At 38.7% G+C, this 26,372-nt stretch overlaps 3 protein-coding genes across 3 annotated transcripts; all 3 read left to right on the top strand.

Annotated features, from left to right (window-relative positions):
* Window positions 1–1,187: 1,187 nt before the first annotated feature.
* Window positions 1,188–8,535, top strand: LOC124290800. Its single transcript, XM_046727625.1, has 7 exons — window positions 1,188–1,288; window positions 3,253–3,441; window positions 4,562–4,701; window positions 5,273–5,402; window positions 7,217–7,342; window positions 7,464–7,689; window positions 8,517–8,535. The coding sequence occupies exons 1-7, from the start codon at window positions 1,222–1,224 to the stop codon at window positions 8,533–8,535; spliced, it is 897 nt and encodes a 298-aa protein (XP_046583581.1). The 5' UTR covers window positions 1,188–1,221.
* Window positions 8,523–13,928, top strand: LOC124290809. The gene is made up of 4 exons (XM_046727636.1): window positions 8,523–8,669; window positions 9,086–9,127; window positions 9,774–9,846; window positions 12,621–13,928. Exons 1-4 carry the CDS (start codon window positions 8,615–8,617, stop codon window positions 13,285–13,287), a joined length of 837 nt encoding a protein of 278 aa, XP_046583592.1. The 5' UTR covers window positions 8,523–8,614; the 3' UTR covers window positions 13,288–13,928.
* A 2,297-nt stretch (window positions 13,929–16,225) lies between these two features.
* Window positions 16,226–24,403, top strand: LOC124290826 (acetylcholine receptor subunit beta-type lev-1-like; the record flags this gene model as incomplete). The annotated part of the gene is made up of 2 exons (XM_046727655.1): window positions 16,226–16,646; window positions 23,418–24,403. Coding segments are annotated over exons 1-2 (1,407 nt in total), but the record flags the coding sequence as incomplete, so codon positions are not given.
* Between the last annotated feature and the right edge of the window lie 1,969 nt (window positions 24,404–26,372).

The raw sequence follows: 26,372 nt of genomic DNA, 5'->3' as shown, positions 1-26,372 counted from the left end.
ACTAAACTCACTCACAACTTGCAAATGCAGTCAGCTCTAAATTTAATTGACATTTTCGCCGAATAAATTGCAAGAAAAAATACAAAAGATACCTAACATTTGACTCGCAACGTCACTACGAAAATTATTCCAGTCGTATGTTTTATGAATATACAAAACCAATATTTTCAATATTTACTATACCTTTCTTTCAAGCGTTTTATGTTTAATTTCTACTTTCATATTATTATTCAGCCTTGTTTGTAACACTTAGTATTGAATACTATCATAAAAACACATTGGCGTGATTTAGCCAGCAGTTTCAGTTACCGGATGAAGACCACTTACATTAAAAATACATTAAATATACTTTATTTCCTTGTTGCCGAGTCCCTCACTTAGCAACGTACTCTTCTCTTTCAATACACTGGTGGCTACTTAAATGCGTGACTAATATCATAAGTAATGATCCATGGGGTTGAGGTGTGATTCCAGTCTATCCTTTAGATCAGCCGATCCATTATAATATGTGCCAGTATGTAAGAGGGGCGGTGGGGCAGCCAAGAGGTAAAAGCGTTCGCTCGTCACGCCGAAGACCCGGGTTCGATTCCCCGCATAGGTACAATGTGTGAAGCATATTTCTGGTGTGCCCGGCCGTGATATTGCTGGAATATTTCTAAAAGCGGTGTAAAATCCAACTCACTCACTCCCTCAGTATGTAAGGAGTCGACTTGTACTTGATAATAATGGATCATATTGGTAAGAGTGAATGAGTAACAAAAATGGGCTTTACACAGTGTACCCATGTGGGGACTCGAACCCAGATTATCAGCTTTACGAGTGAATACTTTAACCTAAAGGCTAATCCCACCCTCTTATACACTCACATACCAAATACAAAATAGGGATTTAGAACATATAAACACACTTGAAAGTACATGTAAAATCATTCTGCATTTATTATAATCATTTCTGCATATGTCTCTCCTTTCGTGGTCAGTGTTCGGGAGGAGTCGACATTGATTTTTGTATGCATCCAACCATTGTACATGATATACATTCCACGAAGTGACACCCTACGAGGATGATATATGTGACCAGACCTTTGTCCTAAGCACTTCAACTATACTCCAACTACTGTAACAGTGAGTTACTCCAACCCTGTCCGTGTCCTGTTTCCACTTCCTGGTTAGGGTTAAGGTGGTGAGCAGTGAAGATGGAAGGCCAGACAGAGCTGGAAGTATGAGGCTAGTGACATGGCTTGTTGTTCATTGCGTGCAGCTGATTCACGTAGACAGCGAACAGATAGGTAAGTTGACGTTTATGGTACTTCAACACTTAAAGGGGCACTATGTTCAGGAAACTGACAGGCCCGTCAATTTTCATTTGTTGTCTTTGAAATACTACTGTGTCGTCTCATGGCTCACTTTATAAGACGTGAATCATTCGTACAGTAAGCGATAATTCCTCGTAAGTCAGTATCTATGGTTTATACAAGAAACTGATAAAGGTCCATATGAAATAGGTCTACCGCTGGGGTTTATAACCACTTGCCAGCGGACGAAGGGTATTATTACACTGTACAGTAGAGGGGAAATGTCGGGGAAGTGGATGAATCTTACAGTCAAATTCCGAACGCTGACTCACATGTATGATTGGGCTTTATCTGACAGTAAATAATTGCTCCACACAAATACTATTTCTCCTTTACATACAGATTAAAACGTCAAGGGCTATATTTACAGATTAAAACGTCAAGGGCTATATTTACAGATTGAAAACGTCAAGGGCTATATTTACAGATTAAAACGTCAAGGGCTATATTTACAGATTAAAACGTCAAGGGCTATATTTACAGATTAAAACGTCAAGGGCTATATTTACAGATTAAAACGTCAAGGGCTATATTTACAGATTAAAACGTCAAGGGCTATATTTACAGATTAAAACGTCAAGGGCTATATTTACAGATTAAAACGTCAAGGGCTATATTTACAGATTAAAACGTCAAGGGCTATATTTACAGATTAAAACGTCAAGGGCTATATTTACAGATTAAAACGTCAAGGGCTATATTTACAGATTAAAACGTCAAGGGCTATATTTACAGATTAAAACGTCAAGGGCTATATTTACAGATTAAAACGTCAAGGGCTATATTTACAGATTAAAACGTCAAGGGCTATATTTACAGATTAAAACGTCAAGGGCTATATTTACAGATTAAAACGTCAAGGGCTATATTTACAGATTAAAACGTCAAGGGCTATATTTACAGATTGAAACGTCAAGGGCTATATTTACAGATTAAAACGTCAAGGGCTATATTTACAGATTAAAACGCCAAGGGCTATATTTAAAAAGCGCACCACAATGTGGAGCATAGAACCACTTTTAAATACTTGCTGAGTGATTACTTATATGTTTATGATGTTTCATGATTTTGTCTGCCTTTCACGGTTTCTTTAATTAACACGAATACATATGCAGCTCGATTATTTAAAAACTGATTATTGACGGACAACCGAAGGTGCGGGATACGGCCATCTTTTGGCGAACACCTGGTATAACCACTGTTTGATAGTAATCCATAATATTCATGATATAGTTTTTTGGTGTCTTTTTCAGCAGAGATTCAATATGATATACTCTTCAAAAATAGTAGGGGAACCTGAATTTACAAACTTAGGAAGGCACCAAATTACTCTTTATCACCACCCCTAAAACCAACGCATGGGATGCACGTGCACAATGCAGTAGCAACATACATGTGCATGGGGTGTCATTCCTGACTTTGACGGATTTCAAAACGATCGATAAAATACTGTAGACAATTATCATTTTGCATCACACTGTTGTTACTGTTTGTTTCTGGCCGGTTTTTTTCCTTTTTTTGTGTTTTGTTTTTGTTGTTTGTTGTTTTTGGGGTTTTGGGGTTTTTTTTTTTTATTCTGTTCTGTTTTTTGTTTTTCTGGGTTGTTGTTGTTGGGGGTGGGGGCGCGGCGGGTGGGGGGGGTTTAATGTAAATCGTACACCATGCAAATTTTACGACATGCACCAATCATCTGTCACTCACTATTACTGTACAAACAACTATATATGGCCATGGTCATAAGGAATTGCAAGTGCTGATGTACTCTCAAAACATTCATTATTACCATATCAACATCGATTGACTCCGATATATCTCCCACTTTTTCAATCGTAAATTAAAAATGAAGTTCCCCTACTTTTTAAGAGTATATTTGAAATTGTTTGGTTTCTTATACTTAGCACAAACGCATGAGGCAATCAGAGTCGTCAACGATAAAACAACTTGGTGGGAATCTCGGAGAAGATGTCGTGACGAATTTCAAGCGGATTTATTTCAATCAGGACTCATTCCTGACGCAGCTGACAGCCTAAATCTTTCAACCTATTACTGGATCGGAGCAATCACGTATGGCACATGGAAATGGACAAGTATGTTTCCTATATATATCGTCAAATAAATCTGATGATCATACATTTACAACAGTATTGTTCATCAACCTTATACAGGAAAATCCCATTTATAAACTAAGAGAGGGTTTTTCCTGCACTTGATATTAAACATATCTAATAATGGTGTCATTTAAAGTCAGCAAGTAGCAGTCTTCACAAGCGTTATATATGTGTATTAACTCTCTTGTCTTAGACTAATGAGGAGTTTCTTCCTGAGAGGGTACATAAATCCCCAAACCTTCAAAGTGAGTGAGTGAGTTAATATTTAACGTCACATCGGCAACATCTCAGCCATATTGTGACGAAAACAATTTATACAATAAAAAGTGAAAACACTTTGAAGATTAAAATCTGTCGACGATGGACAGTAAAAATACTAGAGAATCACAGCTATGAATATAAAACTAGCGAGCAAAGCTAAAACATTCCAATTAAAGAAGACAATACAGTATAAAAGACGGGATATAGATCGCCAACAACTGAAGGTAGATCACCATACTAAGAACCATGGGGACTTACATTACTTTTGCTACCTGCATGGACCCTAGCTGGATTTACACCATCCCTTCAGCTGCTGGCGATTGTACGAAAATTTAGCCGGCAGTTGAAAAAAACTTTCAAAGTAAATTTAAATCTTCTACTAGTTTAAATCGTAGTTTTATGTCATTTTAATTTATGGCTAGCTTGTCAAATATTACTAACAGCTGAAGGGATGGTGTAAATCCAGCTAGGGTCCATGCAGGAAGCAAATGTACTGAAAGTCCCTAGTATGGTGATCTATCTACCTTCAGTTGTAGCAATCTATAGCCTGTTTTACTATTGCCTTTTCATCTACAGTTAAACTGTGTTATATTTAATTACTAATTTAAAATTTATATCTGTGATAAACTAGTTGTTTTACTGTCCATCGTTGACATGGTTAAACAATTTAGCTTTAATTATTATAAATCTATAACTTGATTCAGTCACGATATGTCTGAAATAATGTGACTTAAAATCTTAACTCACTCACTCACTAGACTAATGAGGCAATATGATACCCTTGTACTACAACTCGTCACATGTCTGAACTAATCTGAACTACACATACTTGCACCAGCTGACAACACAGCCCTATATCAGTACGCTGGCTACCGGAAGCTACCAGCTGCACCGACAAGGAATGGGACCTTTGTTGACATCTCGGCGTTCCGGTGCAACCTGCACTGTAAGGAGGGCTACCCCGTGATTGGCCTCAGTGTATGTATGCATTTTAATTTGTGATAGTATGACAATAAAGAGACGAACATACGCGCGGAAGTGCAAGACAATATACTAAGTAGATACTAAAAAAATAAGTAAATATAAACTTACCAGATTATCAAAACGTAGCATTTTTGTAATTTAAAATCCTGGCGAATTTTGCCGACAATCGCCAATTGCTGAAGGATGCAGTAAATCCAGTTAGGATTCATGCAGCTAGCAAAAGTACTGTAAGTCCCCATGGTCCCTAGTATGGTGATCTACCTTCAGTTGGGGGCGATCTATAGCCCATATTTATGTTCTAATGTCTGAATAGTATGTAATTTTAGGTTACATGCTAGTTTTAAAACTCAAGCTGTGATATAATAGGCGACAGATTTTATCAAATTGAATTATCAAGTATTTACTGTTTTAGTCACGATATGGCTGAAATATTGCCAAAATGACTTTAAATTTTAACTCTTATCTTATCTATATCTCAGGTTAGCATTCAGTTAGTGGTGTTTATAATGGCAATATTGTATTCTGGATGTACTAGACTTACATTATTTTATTTCTTTGTTGCTAGGGAAACACGTGCTATTGTTTTAAAAAAGTCCCCGAGGATAAATGGAAGATACTTGGTACCGAAGCCCCGTGTGCTGGTAACTTGGATGAACGGTGTGGCAAGGTGGATGGAATGTCAGTTTATCACCTGGGTATGTAATAAGATCATTTCATGTTTTGTTAGTTTGTTGTTTAACGCCGCACTCATCAATATTCAAGCTATATGATGTTTTCGTCACGATATGGCTGCGATATTGCCGATGTGACGTTAAATATTAACTCACTCACTCACTCAAGCTATATGACGGCTGTCGACACTAAACCCGACAATCCAGTGATTGACATCATGAGCATCTATCTACGAAACTGGGATACAATAACATGAAGCAAGCCTGACCGCCTTATCCCTGACCCATTATTCCCCTCTTAAGACAAGCATGGGTTGCTGAAGATCCATCCAGGCCGTCACGGGTGTAATAACATAAGCTGGCAGCAGCTAGGAATTTCAAACATACGGACGCGAATTGTAGGAATGAGCACATAATGTGATACTTTAGCCAAGTAACATTGAGTCACATTTGCAAAACCTACACAAAGACTTCAGAACAAGTGATTCTCCTATTTCCTAATTTCACTCGGAATTTCATTTATCATACAATGGGTGGCGGTCTCGGCAGGATAAAGCCAGGGTCATATACGGATATCGGTGCAAAATAGAGAGGTCATATGCAAAGGACTACTTCCACAGTGTAAACAAACATGGCGTCACGCCCATCTATCGGTGATCGTGTCCTGATTGACGGCCGTGGTTACGGTACGGTCAGTGCTTTGATCCAAGAAAAATCATATCTGGTAATGATAGATGGAGTGGATTACGAAGCGAAGATAGAAATTCATAGGCTTACGAAGATACCAACACCAGTTCCCCGACCGACTGTAAGTGTTAGCGAGCAGAACATGCATGTGTTACATAATGAGATTATATATTTAGTCACTTTGTGAATATTTTACGAGCCTTACAGTAAACATAATATGAATACGTTTGATTAGCAGGTTAAGTAATATTTCTGTTGGAAAGACTTTCTGCTTTATGTAAAAATAGACCCTCATTATTCTATTTTTAATGTAATCTAACATCATTATATTTTGTTATGTCTACATCAGTCAGCAGACAACCAGTGTCACAATAATAATTAGTCTCATTTTTGTTTAGAAATAGTTTCTGTAAGTGCAGGAAATGATGACGTAATGAGATGATGTGTAAAATGATGGCAGTCGAAATAAACTCGGACCAAGATCAAAGAATATATGTGTTTTTGTTTTGAAAAAAGAAGTGTGAAAGGATCCCAGTAGCCACGTAAAGTTGCACTACGTGTATAGTTTCCCAATACATGTCACGCGAACAACAAAGTGTATTTGTTGTTCAAAAGGTTAATTGACGGTTTCTGAAGTTCCACACGAGTCTATTGTTATTTTTCAAACGTAAGCTAAGAATTGTTGACATCAATACGTGCTTTAACATAAAAACTTCTCTGTTAACTAGATGACCTAACGCAGTCAATTGAGCGATCAGTAAAATATTGTGTCACCGAGCTTGTGACGTAACGTATTACCACGCACATTTTTGTGACGTCATAGATAGCTTTGCACATTCCACGAAGTTTAGTTTCATGTGGCGCTTGAAATTGTATTTTTTCAATTATATAGTAAGAATGACATTGTATGATAGATAAGATATCACACTCGTGTGTTTTGGAATGGTTAATATCTTGCATTAGGAATAAACACTATGTGTTAATCTCGCCAAGGCTCGCTTAATAGAATGTTTATTCCTAATGCAGGATATTAACCATCCCAAAACACTCTCGCGTGATGACCCATATTTCCTTGCCTCGACATTTTAGATGTCTAAATGCATAAATGTTTTAATCTTATATTGGACCTGGCTATATTGCTGTTCTTTCAGGAGAAACACCGTTCATCCCTAAAACGACCGGGAAATGTGCCTACGTTTATAAAAACTATGCAGGAGAAATTTACATGACGACAACATCATGTTCAGACTCAAACACATTTCTATGCACATTTACAAGTAAGTGAACAAAACAACACCTTTATGTATTTCCACATATTTTTATTACAATCGCTAATACGCGTGTTTCTTGATGTAGTTCAGATTGCTTTTGATTAATATTTTATATTCTTTGTTTTAGATGGATCATTCAGCAACACGTGTCTTACTAATGTCACCCTTTCAAACAGAAGTCTACCTTGGTCACAGTCGAATGGTAGCTGCAATCTGCTCACATTAACAACAAGGACATGTGCAAACCTTGCACGACTGTTATCAAAACCATTGAACTATTGGATTGGTTTGTACATGGAAACGTCGATGAGATGGCTAAATGGCAAGTCTTCATTCGCAACGTGTCTGTTAAAGTACTGTAACATTATTGTCCTCCTGAGAGGATACGTAAGTCCACAAACATTCAAAGTAAATTGAAAACTATGGCTAGATTTGTCTATGGCTAGATTTGTCTATGTTGCTTACGGCTGAGGGGATGGTGTAAATCCAGCTAGGGCCCATGCAGGAAGCAAATGTACTGTAAGTCCCCATGGTCCCTAGTATGGTGATCTACCTTCAGTCGTTGCATTGGCAATCTATAGCCTGTTTTTATATTGTATTGTCATTTATAGTTCCAATATTTTAGATTTAATTGCTAGTTTTACATGGATATCTGTGATACACTGGTAGTTTTACTGTTCTTCGCCAACAGGTTTTTTAATTTCTAACTTTATTGATCTTTACTATAATTATAAAATGTTCTCGTCACGATATGGCTGAAATATTGCCCATGTGACGATAAATCTTAACTCACTCACACTCGAAACGTGTCTGTATTTATACCTTACCATAATGTTTGTGTTAAAGGATGAAATATTGTCAATTCTCGAAACAAACTTTAGTCTGGGTTTTGACTTAAGTTAACGTTTTTTACTCAAATTTGAAAAACAACGCAGACAAATGCATTTCCCAGAATTAACTGAAATCAACATTTAACTCAAACATAGTAGACAATTTACGTTTAGTAGATAGGTTACTTGAGTTGTTTTGGATTTTTTTATTTTAGAAATTCAATTGAGTTGGAAATTCAGCTGTTTCAAATTGTCAAACTCATTTTGAAATTTGAGTAAAAAGATAAGTTTGTTTCAAGAAATCAGGTCCTGAGTTATTTAGTCTATGTTTGCTTTGTGTCTTCCTTCAGGGAAAGATGTAGTCAGTGACACACATACAGATGAAACTGAATCCTCCAGCGACCTGCCAACATGTCTTGCGGTTATAAAAGACGGGTTATCTAATACCATGAGATACGAGTGGATATCGTGCCAGACACCCCAAGGATTCATTTGCAGTGTTGGTAAGAGTTCTGTTGACCAAACCTAGCAGTTAGCTTAGCTTCTTTAAAAACCGGGGCGGTTGGGTAACCTTGTGGTTAAAGCGTTCGCTCGTCACGCTGAAGATCCTGGGTACAATGTGTGAAGCCCATTTCTGGTGTCCCCCGCCGCGATATTGCTGCAATATTGCTGCAATATTGCTAAAAGCGGCGTAATACCATACTCACTCACGCATTTATAAACTCAAAACGCAAACAAAAAAACATCTGCTTCGATTCACAAATGGAAAGCTTAATGTAAGAAATTGAATGAGGGTAGTAATTCTGGTCGCCATCCCTCGTGCTTGTGCCTTTATTTTGAATTCTATGGATAATTTTTTAAAATGTGATAAATAGCGGTTTCACATCACGAATAATGTATGGTCTATTTTCTATTTAAGGTTTGACGGAAAACATCGGAATCACGGGTATCAGTTGGACTGGTGCGTATTTTCTAAATCGGTTCTCTCTTACCAGTATGAAGTTTGAAGTAAACTTCGGTGACTGAAATAAAGCATGCAATATGACTATATCAGTTCAGATAGGAGCAGTAACTGTTGCTTTATCACATAACCTAGATGTGGAGATTGTGACTTAGGAAAGAATATGGCAGTTTCAATACCACCATTCAATACCATCAGGCGGTTTCATCCTTCAGGGGGGCGGTGGGGTAGCCTAATGGTTAAAGCGTTCGCTCGTCACGCCGAAGACCCGAGTTCGATTCCCAACATGGGTACAATGTGTGAAGCCCATTTCTGGTGTCCCCCGCCGTTATATTGCTGGAATATTGCTAAAAGCGGCGTAAAACTAAACTCACTTACTCATCCTTCAGGATTATGTGTGTTCTCACGTTTGCTTCACTGATGTAAAATAAAGGTAAATGCATAGTAAGCTCCGGTTATAACGAACACAGTGAGTGACTGGGACAAAACTACAGTTCGATATATCCGTCAGTTCGACATAAGCATGTTCTTTATATACGTAGTTTCTGTATATTCCTCCTTCCATATAACTGATAAGTTCACATATTACTCCCACTGACATATTATCATGAACACATGTATTTTAACTCACTCACTCTCTTTGTAGGAATGTACATTGGTATAGGTATTGGGTGTGCGTTAATTGTGACTGCCATCTGCGTTCCAATCCTCATGAAAAGGTGAGATATTTGGATATTAAACACTGATTGATTGATTGATTGCCGCCCTCAGCAATATTTCAGCTATATGGCGGCGGTCTGTAAATAATCAAGTCTGGACCAGACAGTCCAGTGATCAACAGCATGAGCATCGAACTACGCAATTGGGATACGATGACATGTGTCAACCAAGTCAGCGAGCCTGACCACCCGATCCCCGTTAGTCGCCTCTTGCGACAATCATGGGCTGCTTAAACAATATATATCAAACAAGTGTATATCACCATGCAATGTGTTACATCGTTATCCCCCTGACAATGGTGTTGTAACTAAGTGTATATCACCATGCTATGTGTTACATCGTTATCCCCCTGACACTGGTGTTGTAACTAAGTGTATATCACCATGCTATGTGTTACATCGTTATCCCCCTGACAATGGTGTTGTAACTAAGTGTATATCACCATGCTATGTGTTACATCGTTATCCCCCTGACAGTGGTGTTGTAACTAAGTGTATATCACCATGCTATGTGTTACATCGTTATCCCCCTGACAATGGTGTTGTAACTAAGTGTATATCACCATGCTATGTGTTACATCGTTATCCCCTGACAGTGATGTTGTAACTAAGTGTATCACCATGCTATGTGTTATCGTTATCCCCCTGACAGTGGTGTTGTAACTAAGTGTATATCACCATGCTATGTGTTACATCGTTATCCCCCTGACAATGTGGTGTTGTAACTAAGTGTATATCACCATGCTATGTGTTACATCGTTATCCCCCTGACAGTGGTGTTGTAACTAGGTGTATATCACCATGCTATGTGTTACATCGTTATCCCCCTGACAGTGGTGTTGTAACTAAGTGTATATCACCATGCTATGTGTTACACCGTTATCCCCCTGACAATGGTGTTGTAACTAAGTGTATATCACCATGCTATGTGTTACATCGTTATCCCCCTAACTAAGGATACGTACACTGACATGATATTGAGGATTCACTTTTGTTGTACTTCCTCTTGTTGTAGTTCCTCTTGTTGTAGTTCCTCTATATCCTCTTGTATTCCTCTCTATCTGTAGCTGTATGAACTGTATGAACTGTATGAAGCTGCGAACACAGTATTTGTGGATTTTCACTTCAAAACATTCCTGTGATGTTGACAAGAGACGACATTAAAACAGAGAAACTTGCAGTGTCAACATAGTGTCAAACATAACATGCTTTTTTTTCTTTTTTCATGTTTTTATTCCCAGAGTTATGTTTACAGACTTTACCTCAGTAGTACAGTACACAGACTTTACCTCAGTAGTACAGTAAACAGACTTTACCTCAGTAGTACAGTACAGTACAGGTAGCTTCATAGTATGCAAGTACAGTGTTTCCTTGATCATATTGTCAAATATCCTGCTGTTCACAAATATGTAAAACGGTCAAAACTAAGACTGTATATGAAGTGTTACATGTTTACAGATTTTACCTCAGTAGTACACAGTACGGTACAAATAGCTTCATTGTACACAAGTACAGTGTTTCCTTTGTCGCTCACTCTAACATCATGCTGTTCACAAATATGCAAAATGGTCAAACTAAGCATGTACATGAAATATTACATGTTTACAGACTTTACCTCAGTAGTACAGTACAGTACAGTACAGTACAGTACAGTAGGTAGCCTCATAGTACACAAGTACAGTGTTTCCTTGATCATATTGTCAAATATCATGCTGTTCACAAATATGCAAAATGGTCAAACTAAGCATGTACATGAAGTATTACATGTTTGCAGACATAACATCCTGTTACGTTAATAAATATGAGGGGAGTTGATGAGGTATCTAACTTTTAAATAGCTTTCACTCGTCACGCCATGGCCAGGGTTCGATTCCCACGTGAAATCCCATTTATGGCGCACCCATAATACTGGGAATACTGCCAAAAGCGGTGTAAAATATACTCACTATTAGAGATACCGACATTCTTCCGTCTGTATTCAGTTAGGAGGTACTGACACCAAAGTCGTCTAAGAGCCGCGAGTCACTGTGAAATGTGTTACTTTGGCATGATAAACCTAGGATCATACCCTACCTATGTTTGTTTGCCGTGCTCTCTCACTCACTCACTCACACTCATTCACTCACTCACTCACTGTATTACGCTACAGTAATCATAACAATTAAACAATACATATGAATATGTATTTACTCGCTCATTTTGTATCAATCTCAGCATCAACGCCAATGGCTGAAGGGATGGTGTAAATCCAGCTAGGGTCCATGCAGGTAGCAAAAGTAATGTAAGTCCCCATGGGCCTTAGTATGATGATCTTACTTCAGTTGTTGGCGATCTATAGCCCGTATTTTATATTGTATTGTCTTCTTAAATGGAATATTTTGACTTTGCGCTAGTTTTATATTTATAACTGTGATTCTCTAGTCTTTTTACTGTCCATCGTCGACAGGTTTTAATCCTCAAAATGTTTCTACTTTTTATTGTATGGCTTGTTTTCGTCACGATATGGCTGCAATATTGCCGATGTGACGTTAAATATTAACTCACTCATTTTGTATCATATACTGAATGAAACAAATAAGGGAACACCACATCATCGCAGTGCCGCTCTATTTATTCTCAGATTCTCACACACATTGCGATACAACGCTTGTGAAGAAACCTAAAAGAAAATTAAGGCATACTTGTGCTTTCATGTGTTCCCTTATTTGTTTCCCTCAGTATATGAATAATATATATAAATACTATTACATTAATATCTCGGGTATATATTTCAGACAGAAAGTCATGTGTTTCAAGCGTAAAGAGGGGGATCAGCAAGTGCAATTCCACTCAGGAAGAACGCCAAACGGTGTGGATATTCACAGTACGCCTGAAAGCTCAGAATATTGTGTCATAGATCAACATGAACAAAGGCTCACATCATCTGTGTCACCAGAAGTTTATAACGTCCTGTCAGGAACAACAAAACAGAAGAGTAAGAGGACCTGTATAAAGCCCTACAGTCACATTTCCGGACCTGGGAAACACACGAAGTACACAGGAGACTATGACACGACAGAGTCTGTGCTGCACAGAGGAGACTGGTGTCGTGGAGCTACTGGAGGGTACAGCGCTACGCCTTCCAGTGTAGAGCAGCAAGATGAACACAGTCATCTCCTGGACGTACAGGAGTCTGAGGAGGATCAGTACAACGTCCACGGCAAGCAGGTCTCTTCACGAGATGGTTCTAGTCACGCTGGTATCTACAACCGCATAGGCACAGAGAAGGGACATTATGACCTAACGTTAAATTTGCACGTAAAGAAAGCCATAAGAACTGACTCGTACAGTCACATTAGTAGGCCTAACATGTGTTCGGAGGGTGGACAATACGATGCTGTTAGCACAACAGAAAATGAGAACGCACAAGGTGATACCTATAACCATATTGGTTTGGATTAAAACAACTTAAAGTAGACGTATGTTTACTATTAAAATATATATTTATGGCGTCGACTTTGACCTTGGTTATAATTAGGAGATAAACGTACTGTGTTTGGAAATTAGATGAATGTTAGACCGAATTGATAGTCTCTAAATTTCATTTGAAGCCGAACGCGTAGCGTGTGTATGTTAATTGCGCCAAACGGCCAATCCAAAGTCATGAAATCTTTGGAAATGTCCATGTAGCGTCGTTTGCCTTTATTGATTAAAACATGTGCAGGTTGTGTGCGTATTATGTAAATTTTACAAACGATTCAAAGCAAAAAGGATCAATGGTACATCTGTTTTTATTGCAAACGTAGCTCGTTAGGGAAATCGGTCAATAACGTTTAAGGATCTGTTTGATTAATCCAGGTTTAGGTATTGGGGCTACTATACCATCACGGTGTGAGTGTGAGACATACTAATTTAGATAGATCAGATAGTGTGGTTCTGTTTCAAGTTATCATCAATGCTTAAAGATTCAAATTAAAATGGGATGTATGGCAGGAATGTTACCGTTCAATTCCAAACTCACATTCCATACATAAGTCTTCAACTTCAAGCGACCTCAACAATTTTTGCCAGATTAAAATAACACAGCTGTTACAACGATTCGACGCGTGTGTTCTCTAGTCTCATTATCTCAGTTGCGCATTAGTCCATCACATTTGATGCCTACTGCATGGGAACCGCCTCCGTGGTGCAGTGGTTAGAGCGTCCGCCCGACCGCGTCATACCAAAAGACGTTAAAATATGGTACTTGTTGGTCCCTGCCTGGCGCTCGGCATTAATGGGTACAACAAGGACTGGTCGGCTCGGAGTCAGTATAATGTGTCTGAGTGGGGTATTCATGCTTCACTGCGGCTTGGTATCTCAGTGGGCTAGCACTATAAAACCAGCTTAAGCCTGGGCTAGTACAAGCAGCCGCACATACACATACACACGCATGCAGGTCGTCATATGAGCGAAATATTCTCAACGTTAAACCCAATTTCACCTCACCTGACCTCACCTACACACACGCACACACACAAAGTGGTACTTGTTGGTCCCTGCCTGGCGCTCGGCATTAATGGGTACAGCAAGGACTGGTCGGCTCGGAGTCAGTATACTGTGTCTAAGTGGGGTATTCATGCTTAACTGCGGCATGGTATCTCAGTGGGCTAGCACTGTAAAACCAGCATAAGTCTGGGCTAGTACAAGCTGCCGCACATACACATACACATACACATACACATACACATACACATGCACGTGGTCATATGACACATACACACGCATGCACGTGGTCATATGAGCGACGTTGAACCCAATTTCACCTCACCTCACAGACAGACAGACAGAGAACTGACAGACAGACAGACATCGCTCGTTACGCCGAAAACCCGGATTCGATTCCCCACATGGGCACATTCGTCATTTTAATTTTTTTCTGCATTTTATTTTCAGGCACTGAAAATTCAATTATACACCACTAATTGCTTCTGACAATTCCGCCTGTCCCTGCTGTAATGACACATGCAGTTTTATATACCAAATATAAATCTCAGTCGTGATATGTACATTCCACTGGCAGTTGTTTACACCACTGGCTCATTACACTAATTAAAGTTTCACTTGTGGATATATTCCTTCAAAATCCGAAAATCATAAACATTGACACAGCTCTTCTTCCAACCAAATAAAGACTGTAGTATTGGACTGACGCCCACTAATGACTGCACATAGAATAGATGGCTGTCGATTCAGTTGGGCATAGGCAATTAACCAATACTTAAGGATCATGGGTGTACCAAATAAATAATTACATTTCACTTATGGGCTGACTTCACAATTTATTGTGTATGTATCTGCTGTGTTGATTAGACACTACTTGGCACTACTTAAGCTGTTTTAATGAGCATATTCTGATGATCTAAAGGTAAATCTATGAGAATAGTCAATAGACGTGCATCCTCCCGTCAATTCGTCTTAGAAACCTAGGACTGCATCAATATATGTTCTTGTTGACAAGACTAATACCACCATAACAACGGTGTTTGGTTAATGTTGTCATTATTACCCAAGAGGTATGGTGTTGATATTTCAACAGATAGATGTTACGTCATGCACCATTGGAACTGAAGGTATAAATATCAGGTGCCAAAGCATTCTTGCCTTTGATGAGTATTACCAAATGGGACAGCTTATGTTGAAGAGGATGTATTTCAGGAAATGTTTTGTGATGTTCTTATCAACCTGTATTAACAACGTATTGACTGACACCAAGGAGAGTCTAAAACGACTGAGATCTGATCTTGACTCCCGTTTAAATCCCGACGTGCCTCCCAACGATCAATTCACTAATGTCATTGACGTGGATATGACCATCGGGCCAGTGCAAGTTCATGACCTAGTTGATGCCACCCAAATACTTAAATTCAGAACGTTTGTGATCATGACTTGGAAGGACACCTCACTTGCTTGGAATGCCTCGGACTACCCCAACGTTTCAAACATAGAAATCGCTCCACATAAAATCTGGTCTCCTAAAGTGATGCTGTTAAATGCAGCAGTTGGTAATGGTCCACTATCGACAACTATGCCTATAACAGTTAACCAAGATGGGTTTCTGCTTTGGCAGAACGTAATGACGATGTCTACAACATGTAAGACTGATCTCTCTGGTTATCCCTTCGATAACCAGACGTGTGAATTAAAATTCGCACAAGGAATAGGATATCCTGTCATTCTCCATCCATCCGTCAGTTCAGATACTTACAATCTGAATATAGAAGCTAACGGAGAGTGGGAAGCTGTTGCTATAACAACGTCGATTATTAACCGTAACACTGAGGAATCTGTCCAGGCTGCGGTCTTTTACATCCACCTATCCCGAAAATATCTGTTTCACATTTTTAATCTCATTTTCCCAATGTGCCTTCTCTCCTTCCTCAACAGCTTCGTGTTCCTGCTACCGGCTAGCTCTGGAGAAAAGATGGGCTACCTTATGTCTGTCTTTGTGTCGAATGCTCTCTTCCTCAGCCTCATCCATGATACCATGCCATCAACCTCTGATTCTGTTCCGAAACTCTCTCTCTACCTCACCGGTATCCAAATACAAGGCTTCCTCGCTATTGCTGCCACCATCTTGGTACAGAACATTTACCACAAACATCAGAACGCTTTGGAGAAAGGTGCCAATTCACGTTTAAACCAAGTCGTGCCTCTTGGTTCAGCTGACAACGCAGGATCTAGCACACCAGCATCCCTTCCCAAACATGGAGACAGTCAACCTTCAAATGGGCAGTGCATGATGAGGAAGCATGGTGTACCACTTGACAGACTTCTGGATGGTATTTTCTTTATTTGTTCTATTATTTTGTCAGTTATATGCTTTCTGATTCTCGTCCTGGATTAGAGATTGTGCTATGAAAGAGCAACATGATCCATTTCTGGATGTGTTTGCTTGTTGTTCAGCAATTTCCCAGCTATATGACGGTGGTATACGTAGATATTGGAGTCTTGCGCAAACAATCCATATTTCTTTTTTTCTTGTCAAAATATCAAACATATCGCTGCAACAAATGTTTTATCTGTTATATGACTTTCTCGGTGGCTGAGTGGGTTACTAGAATTTGTACTTTATTGATTGGTTGCTTGCTTTGTTGTTTAACGCCGCACTCAGCTACTAGTATGTGACGGCGGTCTGTAAATAATCGAGTCTGGACCAGACAATTCTGTGACCAACAGCATGAGCATCGACCTACGCAATTGGGATACGATGACTTGTGTCAACCTGACCACCCGATCCCTCTTACGACAGTATGGGTTGCTGAAGACCACTTCTAACCAGGATATTTACGGGTTGTACAAAGTGTAATCCCAAATCTACGCATCGGACGTTCAAAATATGACAAGGCGTGGGACAAGGGCGTGTCTTATCCGCATGGATGTTCCTTGTGTATATGAGTATATGAATGAGCTTATATGTCGCCTTGATCATTCAGACAAGGCCACTATCCAGTAGTCCTACTCGCGGATGACACGACACTCATAAGCCCAACAGGTAGTGGCCTACGTATGTCCTTGGAAACTATTCATCAATATGCTTGCAAATGTAAGCTGACATATAGTGCAAGCAAACGTTGTATCTTAGTGTTTAAGGGTGGGAACAAAATTGACCGGTCATGCCCTTTCAGCCTGGGTAATCACATACTGTCCTTGAAGTCGAGCACAATATACAGGTTCCTTTTGGAATCCAAAGTTTTGTGTGTGTGTGTGTGTGTGTGTGTGTGTGCGTGCGTGTGTGTGTGGTGGTGGAGGTGGAATATGACTGGTCAATAGGAGCGACAGTTTGGGGGCATAACTAATAATACATACTGCTAGTACAATGAGTTTGCCACGAAACCCCTTCCTAATGCGTGGAATATTATAAGGGGCGTCACGAGAATCAAATGAACGGAGGAGTGGTTTCGTAACTAAAATTTTAGTCAAATCGAAACCCCTCAAAGCTAGAAACACAAAATGTACATTTAAACTATGCTTTTACCATTAACAATGTTATTATGGAAGGTAATGTGCATGTGAAATCAGATATGAAAATAGGGAGTACCCACTTCTTTCCCCTGGATGCAGATTTTAGTAAGTTAACTCTTGCCTCTGGAAGATGTGTTCCTGATTGACAGAAATATACAAATAAGGCTTTACAACATCGCTTTCTACAGCCATTTCTTATTGCAATATATTGAGTGTTATCACTTTCATTCTGATGCTGTGGTAATTGTTTAATTTTCATTGTACTGTTGACATTGTTTCCATATTCGTGTAAACATGACATTATTTTAATGTCATAGATTCTAAATGTCCTCACGTTTGAAGTACTCGTTTATTGTTGGAATTTGCATTCCAGTTCATCTTATAAATGTGACAAAATGAACAATGGGTATTCTCTGCGAACAAGATAGGAAATTAGTTGATTCATTGAATATATTGGTTTAAAATTGCAACATCAATGGTGTATTTGACGGATATCCGGATAATAATTGTTCCCCAAATTTTTAAAAATGCATTAGTATGAGGTAATTAAATTGCTGTGGAAGTCGACTGAAGCAAAATATATATTAGCATGTTAGTATCAGTTTATATTAAGCCTTCAGGTGCCGATGATCTATAGCCCATTGTTACGTTGTATTGTCCAATAATAGTTTTTTACTTTTAAAGATATATGCTAGCTAGTTTTAACTCATTTGTGCTAATCTAGTAATTTTGCCGTCCTTCGTTGACATAGAGTTATATATTATATGTATGTATTATGAATTTAGAACTAGTTTTAGTCACGATATGGCTGAAATATTGCCGATGTGACTTTAAATTTTAACCTACTCACTCAGTTTATATTAAATTGACTGCATACAGACGATACGTTTACCTGATATTCTCGTAGTGGGAGTGCTGTTTGATATAATGTATGACGTCGTATCTGTTGATAAGGTCATTAATCTGTTGATAATATTAACCTTTCAGTGATATTTGTTGGGTACTTCTAAAATCGGCGTAAAACCATATTTCTTTTCTCACTCCTGAACATAGATGGAAGGAAAAGGAAATTGTATTTTTTCTTCTTCAGATAATAATGTCAAATGCCATTTTATTATTGATTTCAAAAAGAAATGGACTTAATTGAAAAATTATGATTGATATATTAATATGTAGATAGATGTATTTTTTTATTATTGGTGGTTTACATTAGAAACTGAGATTTTTAGTGGCTGCATCCTGAAAGTTAAAGTATAAAGTCCCGAAACCTTCAAAAGTAAATTTAAGCCTACCACGTTTTTAATCGTATATTTCGTATTTTGAGTAATGGCTGAACCTCAGTACGATTGCCAACAGCTGAAGGGAGATGTAAATCCAGCTAGGGTCCATGCAGGTAGCAAAAGTATTGTAAGTCCCCATGGTTTTCTAGTGAGTGGGTGAGTTTGGTTTTACGCCACGTTTAGCAATGTTCCAGCAATATCACTGCAGAGGAGACCAGAAATGGGCTTCACGATGTACCCATGTGTACCCATGTGGTGAATCGGACCCGAGGACGAGGGAACGCTTTAACAGTTGTTGGTGATCAATAGCCTAGTTTTATATTGTATTGTCCTAAAAAGTGTTCTAATTTTATTGTTATATATCGGCTATTTCTAATTCTATGCGTGATATTCCAGTTGCTGTACTGTTCTTTGCCGACAGATTTTATAATGAAACTTATTTCTTACAAATTAATAACTTGTTTTAGTCACAAAATGGCTGAAATATTGCCGGTGTGACTACAAATCTTAACTCACTCACTTTGTATGCCCTAAGTTACTACGAATGGGTTCAACCTACATGGTGTCCATGGGGTGTTCCGTAAGTTCCGTATATATTTCATCAACCGAACTGCTCATCCACCACGGAGTTGCTAAAAACAAGTTGGTTTCCAAATTGCATCACCAAAGATACTCAGATGATATACTCCAGCGGAAAGACGAAAATATTAATTCTTACCCTTCCGGCCCATGAGCCACTGCCTTCTGGGTTAACAACCCTAGGCAAAAACTTTAATCATATATTATTTATTCAAATTTCCGAGTTCAAAATCATTAACGATTGCTGAAAAAAAATCATGTCATGTTTTTATTAAATTTTGTGCAACATCACATGGTTGGTTTGTTGTCTAACGCCGCACTCAGCAATATTCCAGCAATATGGCGGCGGTCTGTAAATAGTCGAGTCTGGACCAGACAATCCAGTGATCAACAGCATGAGCACCGATCTACACAGTTGGGATACAATGACATGTATCAACCAAGTCAGCGTGTCTGACCACCCGATCCAGCTAGTCCCCTCTTACGACCCGGATTCTTCAGGGGTAGGAACACAGGCCTTGTGTGACTAAAAATATTAACTCACTCACTCTTATTCAGAAGGATCGTCTCTTTCGTGATAGATCAAAACTAATGTAAAATGTCGTTTCATTCCACTAGTGTTATCGACACATATTATACATATAGTTATCCCCGTATTATTTTGGACTCCGTCCGTCCTTTCAATATTACGTCACCAAACTTTACACATAAATAGGTCTGGCTGTGAACTGGTGCCTTTTGGCAGTTTTGGATTTCTGAATAAATATTTGTTCGTTTCCATGGCAACAGGTTTGACTTCGACTGAAATTGGTGTTTGCGCTCTTTTCCGGTGTAGAACTTTAAAACCGTTGTGTTTCTTGCACATAGATGGGTCTGGTGGTAAAGTGGTGCTATTTTGATAGTTTTAGATCTCTGAATAAAATATTTTTTCATTTCCATGGCAATTACTTTGACTGATAGTGCTCCTTTCCGGGAGCATAACTTTAAAACCTGTCAATACTCTCCTTAAAGTTTGTGGGATACAAGAACCTAATGACATAAATCAACAGTACCACTCTGTTTCCAGTATCAACATTACTGAAGTACATCAAATCGTGGAAGCACTCAGGCAGTCCGTTGTTGATACAAGCATACAAGTATATGAATAGTTTCCATATATATGTTCGTCATATCAACGTGAGGAACAATGTTACATTTGACATAGTCACAACTACTTGATGTATATATCTGTGAAGTTGGTATAGTAATGTGTTGGCAACAGTATTCATGATTAGTTGTGTGTGTATGTGTGTGTTTCTATATATATATATAGAAGAAGAAGAAGTTTCTGAAATAATCACACGACACGGATCTTCTCCAACATGTTTCACTTTTATCTTCAGGGAGAAGTGATTACAGTTAAACGGATTATGTCATGACGTCACAATGCAACTGTTTACAAATGTTGTGACGCGGCGTTGCCATGACGTCACATTGGCGGCTTAAATTGACAGTACTAGTAGCACAATGAAAACAAGTATAATTCAGACACATTGCCTTACCTGTTTAACGATGGACACAATTCTTTAATGAAAGAGTTTTCTTTAGCTTTACGCTGCATGGCGTCAGCAGTATTCATTTTATAGAAAGGGAATATTTTAAATTTGATTTCCTTTCCTGCTGCGCATTTGTCGATGTGTGAAGGCGATGCACCTTGTTTTGGGGTCCTTAATCTGTTGTTTATGGACGCGCATTTTGTCCCTCAAGCACTCCGTTTGTCCAATGTATTCTTCGTGACACCCTGGGCATATAATAACATAAATAATATGTTTTGCGGAGCAGTCCATGTTAGAGTGTACATGAATTAATTGTTTCAGGCTCGTATCTTTCTTTATTGCATCCATTGTAATAAACATCCATTGCCTCACACCCCAATGGCTTTGTGGTTCTTGACAGAGAGAAGTAACCCCATCCTAACGCTACTACACATATTCATGAAGAGTATCTTACCATTACGGGGAACCTTGCTGACTTTGTCTTCTTGATGTATTATGATCGCCTGAGGTTTGGTTTACGATATTTGTGATAAGCTGGTTCCCGGCTCCCTTTGCGCGCGCCAACTTGCGCGAAAGCTAGGAGCCGGTATGTAGGCTGCCATTTAAAACGCTCTGCTTGTTTGTTTGACGTCACATCCGGATTAAATATTAATTTATTACCTTAGGAAGCCGGTTTTCCCTTCACAAGTCTATATACCAAACATAATTTCAAAACAAATAATTAGAGAATATTTCAGCATATTAATTAAGGGAGGATTTAGATTCTTTAAAATCACTACGCACGAGTTTCATACACCTTTCATCATAACTATTCCCTGATAAATGCACTTATTTGGGTAGATTACATATGGCAACTTACTGATTTATCCTGTACCAATAGCGTGCTATTCGTTGATCAAGGGACCCGTGAAGGTCCGGGTTGAAATGAGCCTTCAGTAACCCATGCTTGTCGTAAGAGGCGACTAACGGGATCGGGTGGTCAGTCTCGCTGACTTGGTTGACACAAGTCATCGGTTCCAATTGCACAGATCGATACTCGTGCTGTTGATCACTGAATTGTCTGGTCCAGACTCGATTATTTACAGACGTCGCTATATAGTTGGAAGATTGCTGAGTGCGGCATAAAACTAAATTCACTCACTCACTCGTTGATCAAGGGTCGATTAGGTATTACTAACCTGTGCTATGTTGATTGTGGTAAGCGTATATCTACCTAACAAGTCACATATAGCTCATGGTTATGTTACATATTCCTTACATTTCATTTGACACCAAATCCTCATGTAGCATAAGGTTAGAATTATGCATGTCTTACATATTGATTGCTAAGGTAGAAAGTATTTAAACTGTTTACAAAATTACAATTCGAAATCTAATGGAACAATACATAAAAATCAAAAGAGGTCATTCGAGACTCGTGATAAGTGAATAGTTTGCTCTCTGTCACATCCTATAACCGCGAAGACGTTTGGAAGAAATGTTATAATGAAATTTACTTAATACGCCAATGTATTATGTATTTGCAATTATGCAGTTTGTCTGTAATATTTTTAATGCGTGTTTTCAAAGAAACACGCTAAAGTCATTATGGAAGTTCCCCAAACAGACATACATTTTACCTGCTTTTATGACCTGTTGTAGACTAATTGACGTGATCGAGAAGCAGAAAAACAATTACTGAGCACTGAGTGCAGCATACAGCTGCAAAGTACCTTTCGATCAATCCGGGACGTATTTAGACAAAATAAAGAGATGTCAAAGTAGCTTTTACTCAATTTAATGCTTAGCGTATCACTATGAAAATATCATAGTGATACGCTAAGCATTAAATTCCCTCATGACCATCCTGTGTGCGTTATTTTTAACATTATTGAGATTGTAGCCCCTACAACGTACATTTAAGCTCATCACGTGCCGTTGATGTTGAGAAAGTTTTATGTTATTTTAGGAGGCACTTACGTTGATGTTGTATAAATAATCAAACAACGATATATCGTAATGAAAATGGAGATTGTAATGCATTGCAGTGTCACTAGTGACGATTGTACTAAACACACCACTTATCACCCTCAGTTTACAAATTGAGTAGGTATATAAATACGGTGTGCCAATATACCATCGGCTATCTGACCACTGATGATGATGAAGATGAACTTTCTGGAGTTGTGTGTTGTGGTTGCATGGTTATCACCAGTCTGTGTTGACAGTGTGGCTGACTCGAGAGAGAGTGTCAAACAACTGAGATCGTATCTTGAAACCCGCTTCAACCCAGAAATTCCACCCATCGACCCAAACACAAATGTCATCAACGTTGATGTCACGATTGGCCCTCTACAGGTTCAGGATCTAGTTGATGCTACCCAAGTCCTTAAATTCAGAGTGTTTGTGATGATGAGTTGGAAGGACTCATCACTTGCTTGGAATGCCTCGGACTACCCAAACGTTTTAGAAATAGAAGTCGCGCCACATAAAGTTTGGCGTCCTAACGTGTTCTTGGTTAATGCTGCTGCCGGCGATGGTCCTTTATCGACAATGATGCCAATGACGCTGTTCATGAATGGATCTCTCTACTGGCAGAACATAATGATGGTCTCCACAATTTGCAAAACCGACCTATCTCGATATCCATTTGACAACCAGACATGTGACCTGATATTTTCAACGGCTTTTGGATATCCCACATTTCTACATCCATTTGTGAATTCAAATTCATATGGTTTAAAACTTAACACCAATGGAGAGTGGCAAACTGTCGACATAACTCCCTCGGACTCTTCACCTCATGAAGACCTGCCGTACCAAGCTGCTATATTTAACATCCATCTGTCCAGAAAGCCATTCTTCTACATCCTGAACTTCATTTGTCCGATGTGCCTTGTCTCCTTCCTCAACAGTTTCGTGTTCCTGCTTCCAGCAAGCTCTGGAGAAAAAGTGGGCTACCTTATGGCTGTCTTTGTGTCGAATGCTCTCTTCCTTAGTCTCGTCCACGAGATTATGCCCTCAACTTCTGACACTATTTCACACCTATCCCTCTACCTTGTTGGGATTCAAGTCCAAGGATTCCTCGGAATTATTGCCACCATTGTAGTACAGAATGTGTACTCTCAAAAGAAGAACACCAAGGAAGATGAAGATCATGAAAAGTCAAACCAAGCACACGCAGGATTGAAGCTGACTCAGGTAATGCCTGTTGACTCATCGAACAAAGAAGAGCATCTCAAAGATCAGACCGCAAAAGTGCATATGAGAACGAAGGCTTTCAGATGGATCCGTAATCTCTCACTGGACAGACTTTTGGATGGTATTTTCTTTATATTCTCATTTGGCTTTGGATTATCAAGCTTAGTCTATGTACTGTCGTAAGAAGTTTCCTGGATGGTGAAACGAACTGTGACCGTTCCCAATGTCGTCAGTCTTTTAGGTTCTGGTTTTCGGCAATAGAAAACCTCTCAATAGCGTCAGTTGAGAAATTGTTCAGCACTGTTCGATGTAGTGAAAGGACGTGAATGTTTTTCCTTTTATCGAATATTCATTATATATGTATGGTGATCTACCTTCTGTTGTTGGCGATCTATAGCCTGTTTTTATATTGTATTGTCCCAATAGTGCTATTAGTTTTAATCTTTCCATGCTAGTTTTAATTCTAATTGTGATATTCTAGTTGTTTTACTGTTCTTCGTCGACAGGTTTTTATAATATACATATATTCCACTTCAAAATCAAATATGTTCTCGTCACGATATGGCTGCAATATTGCCGATGTGATGTTAAATAATAACTCACTCACTCACTCATTATATATGTGATATCAAAATGATAAAGGAGGATAATATCCCATTACACAGCTTCAATGATCAAACCCATATGGTTACTTCTGTTATAGTCCGTTTGGCTCATCAGCTGACCGATGAATTTCAATCTAACTCGGAAACTACTAAACATATAATACTCAATGAAACACTGATCATAATCAAAACATCAGACCAACTCTGTGATTCTATCGCAGAATTTATGTCCTAAAAATAAACAAGTTGTTTACCAAACTATCATTAAAATGTTGACACACTTCACTATTTGTTACGAGGGAGGGTGCAAAGAGAGGAACAACCAGGTGTACGCGAAGCACGTGCCGACAAAGTTATTGAATCATTTACTTGTGCTGTGCTGTCTCCATCCTGTCTCGCACACCTGGCTGTTCCTCTCTTTGCCCCCTCCATCGTAACAAATAGTGAAGGGTGTCAAAATTTTAATGATAGTTTGGTAAACAACTTGTTTATTTTTAGGACATAAATTCTGCAAAAAATCACAGAGTTGGTCTGATGTGATTATGATCAGGGTTTCATCAAATATTATATGTTTAGTAGTTTTCGAGTTATATTTCAATTCATCGGTCCGATTTTGAGCCAAATGGACCAAAATAATTTTGGCAGCATATATTTCATTAATTATGGCTTTTGAGCTTTTTCGCCATTGTACAATGTTGGGTTACATGTTGTTACGGATACCTTCTCTTATTTACATCCTTTGATCTATACGTAATAGCAGTCTATCATGAGTGGGTGTGACTGAATTTTCGCTCATTGGCCTTACATATATTCGTCCATACCAATATGAGCCCGTGGTTATTCAAAATAATCATGACAGCAGCGACAAAAGGAGGAACTGTCAAGTGAAGACGACCATTCTGATGTCAACATTGAAACTAGTGAACACAGATTGGTAAGTTTTCTAATTTGACAGTGTATAGAATTAATTCATTTAGATGTCGGGAGAAATAAATGTTGTTTACATCATTGAAGTAGTGGTGTAAAAATGTGAGATTGTGAGTAATACTGACTTCTATTAGATTACTTCCAACTGTAATTAACGTCGATAAAAAATCATGGTACGGAAAGTATTATTCAGACAGCTATGTTGTATATTTAGGTGTGGCTGTGGGGCCTGTGTACCTATGTCTACAGGTTTAGAGTGAGTGAGTTGTTATTTAACGTCACATCGGCAATATTTCAGCCATATCGTGACAAGAACATATGTGACATTGAAATGGAATAGATGTATATTATAAAAAGCTGTCGACGAAGGACCTACTTGTTTAGAGTGAGTGAGTGAGTGAGTGAGTTAATATTTAACGTCACTACAGGTTTAGAAA

This window comes from Haliotis rubra, unplaced genomic scaffold (genome assembly GCF_003918875.1).
Source record: "Haliotis rubra isolate DU_JTF1 unplaced genomic scaffold, ASM391887v1 Scf475, whole genome shotgun sequence".
Lineage (NCBI taxonomy): Eukaryota > Metazoa > Mollusca > Gastropoda > Lepetellida > Haliotidae > Haliotis > Haliotis rubra.
Note: the sequence above shows the minus strand (reverse complement) of the source record. Positions and strands in the feature narration are given on the sequence as shown.

What these genes read in the sequence shown, in the direction of transcription:
- LOC124290809 (XM_046727636.1), top strand. Translation starts at nt 8,615, where the DNA reads ATGAGATACGAGTGGATATCGTGCCAGACACCCCAAGGATTCATTTGC. An exon ending in AGGATTCATTTGCAGTGTTG is followed by an intron (nt 8,670 to 9,085) that starts GTAAGAGTTCTG and finishes TTTCTATTTAAG; the next exon opens with GTTTGACGGAAAACATCGGA. An exon ending in CACGGGTATCAGTTGGACTG is followed by an intron (nt 9,128 to 9,773) that starts GTGCGTATTTTC and finishes CTCTCTTTGTAG; the next exon opens with GAATGTACATTGGTATAGGT.
- LOC124290800 (XM_046727625.1), top strand. Translation starts at nt 1,222, where the DNA reads ATGAGGCTAGTGACATGGCTTGTTGTTCATTGCGTGCAGCTGATTCAC. An exon ending in CGTAGACAGCGAACAGATAG is followed by an intron (nt 1,289 to 3,252) that starts GTAAGTTGACGT and finishes TCTTATACTTAG; the next exon opens with CACAAACGCATGAGGCAATC. An exon ending in TGGCACATGGAAATGGACAA is followed by an intron (nt 3,442 to 4,561) that starts GTATGTTTCCTA and finishes TACTTGCACCAG; the next exon opens with CTGACAACACAGCCCTATAT.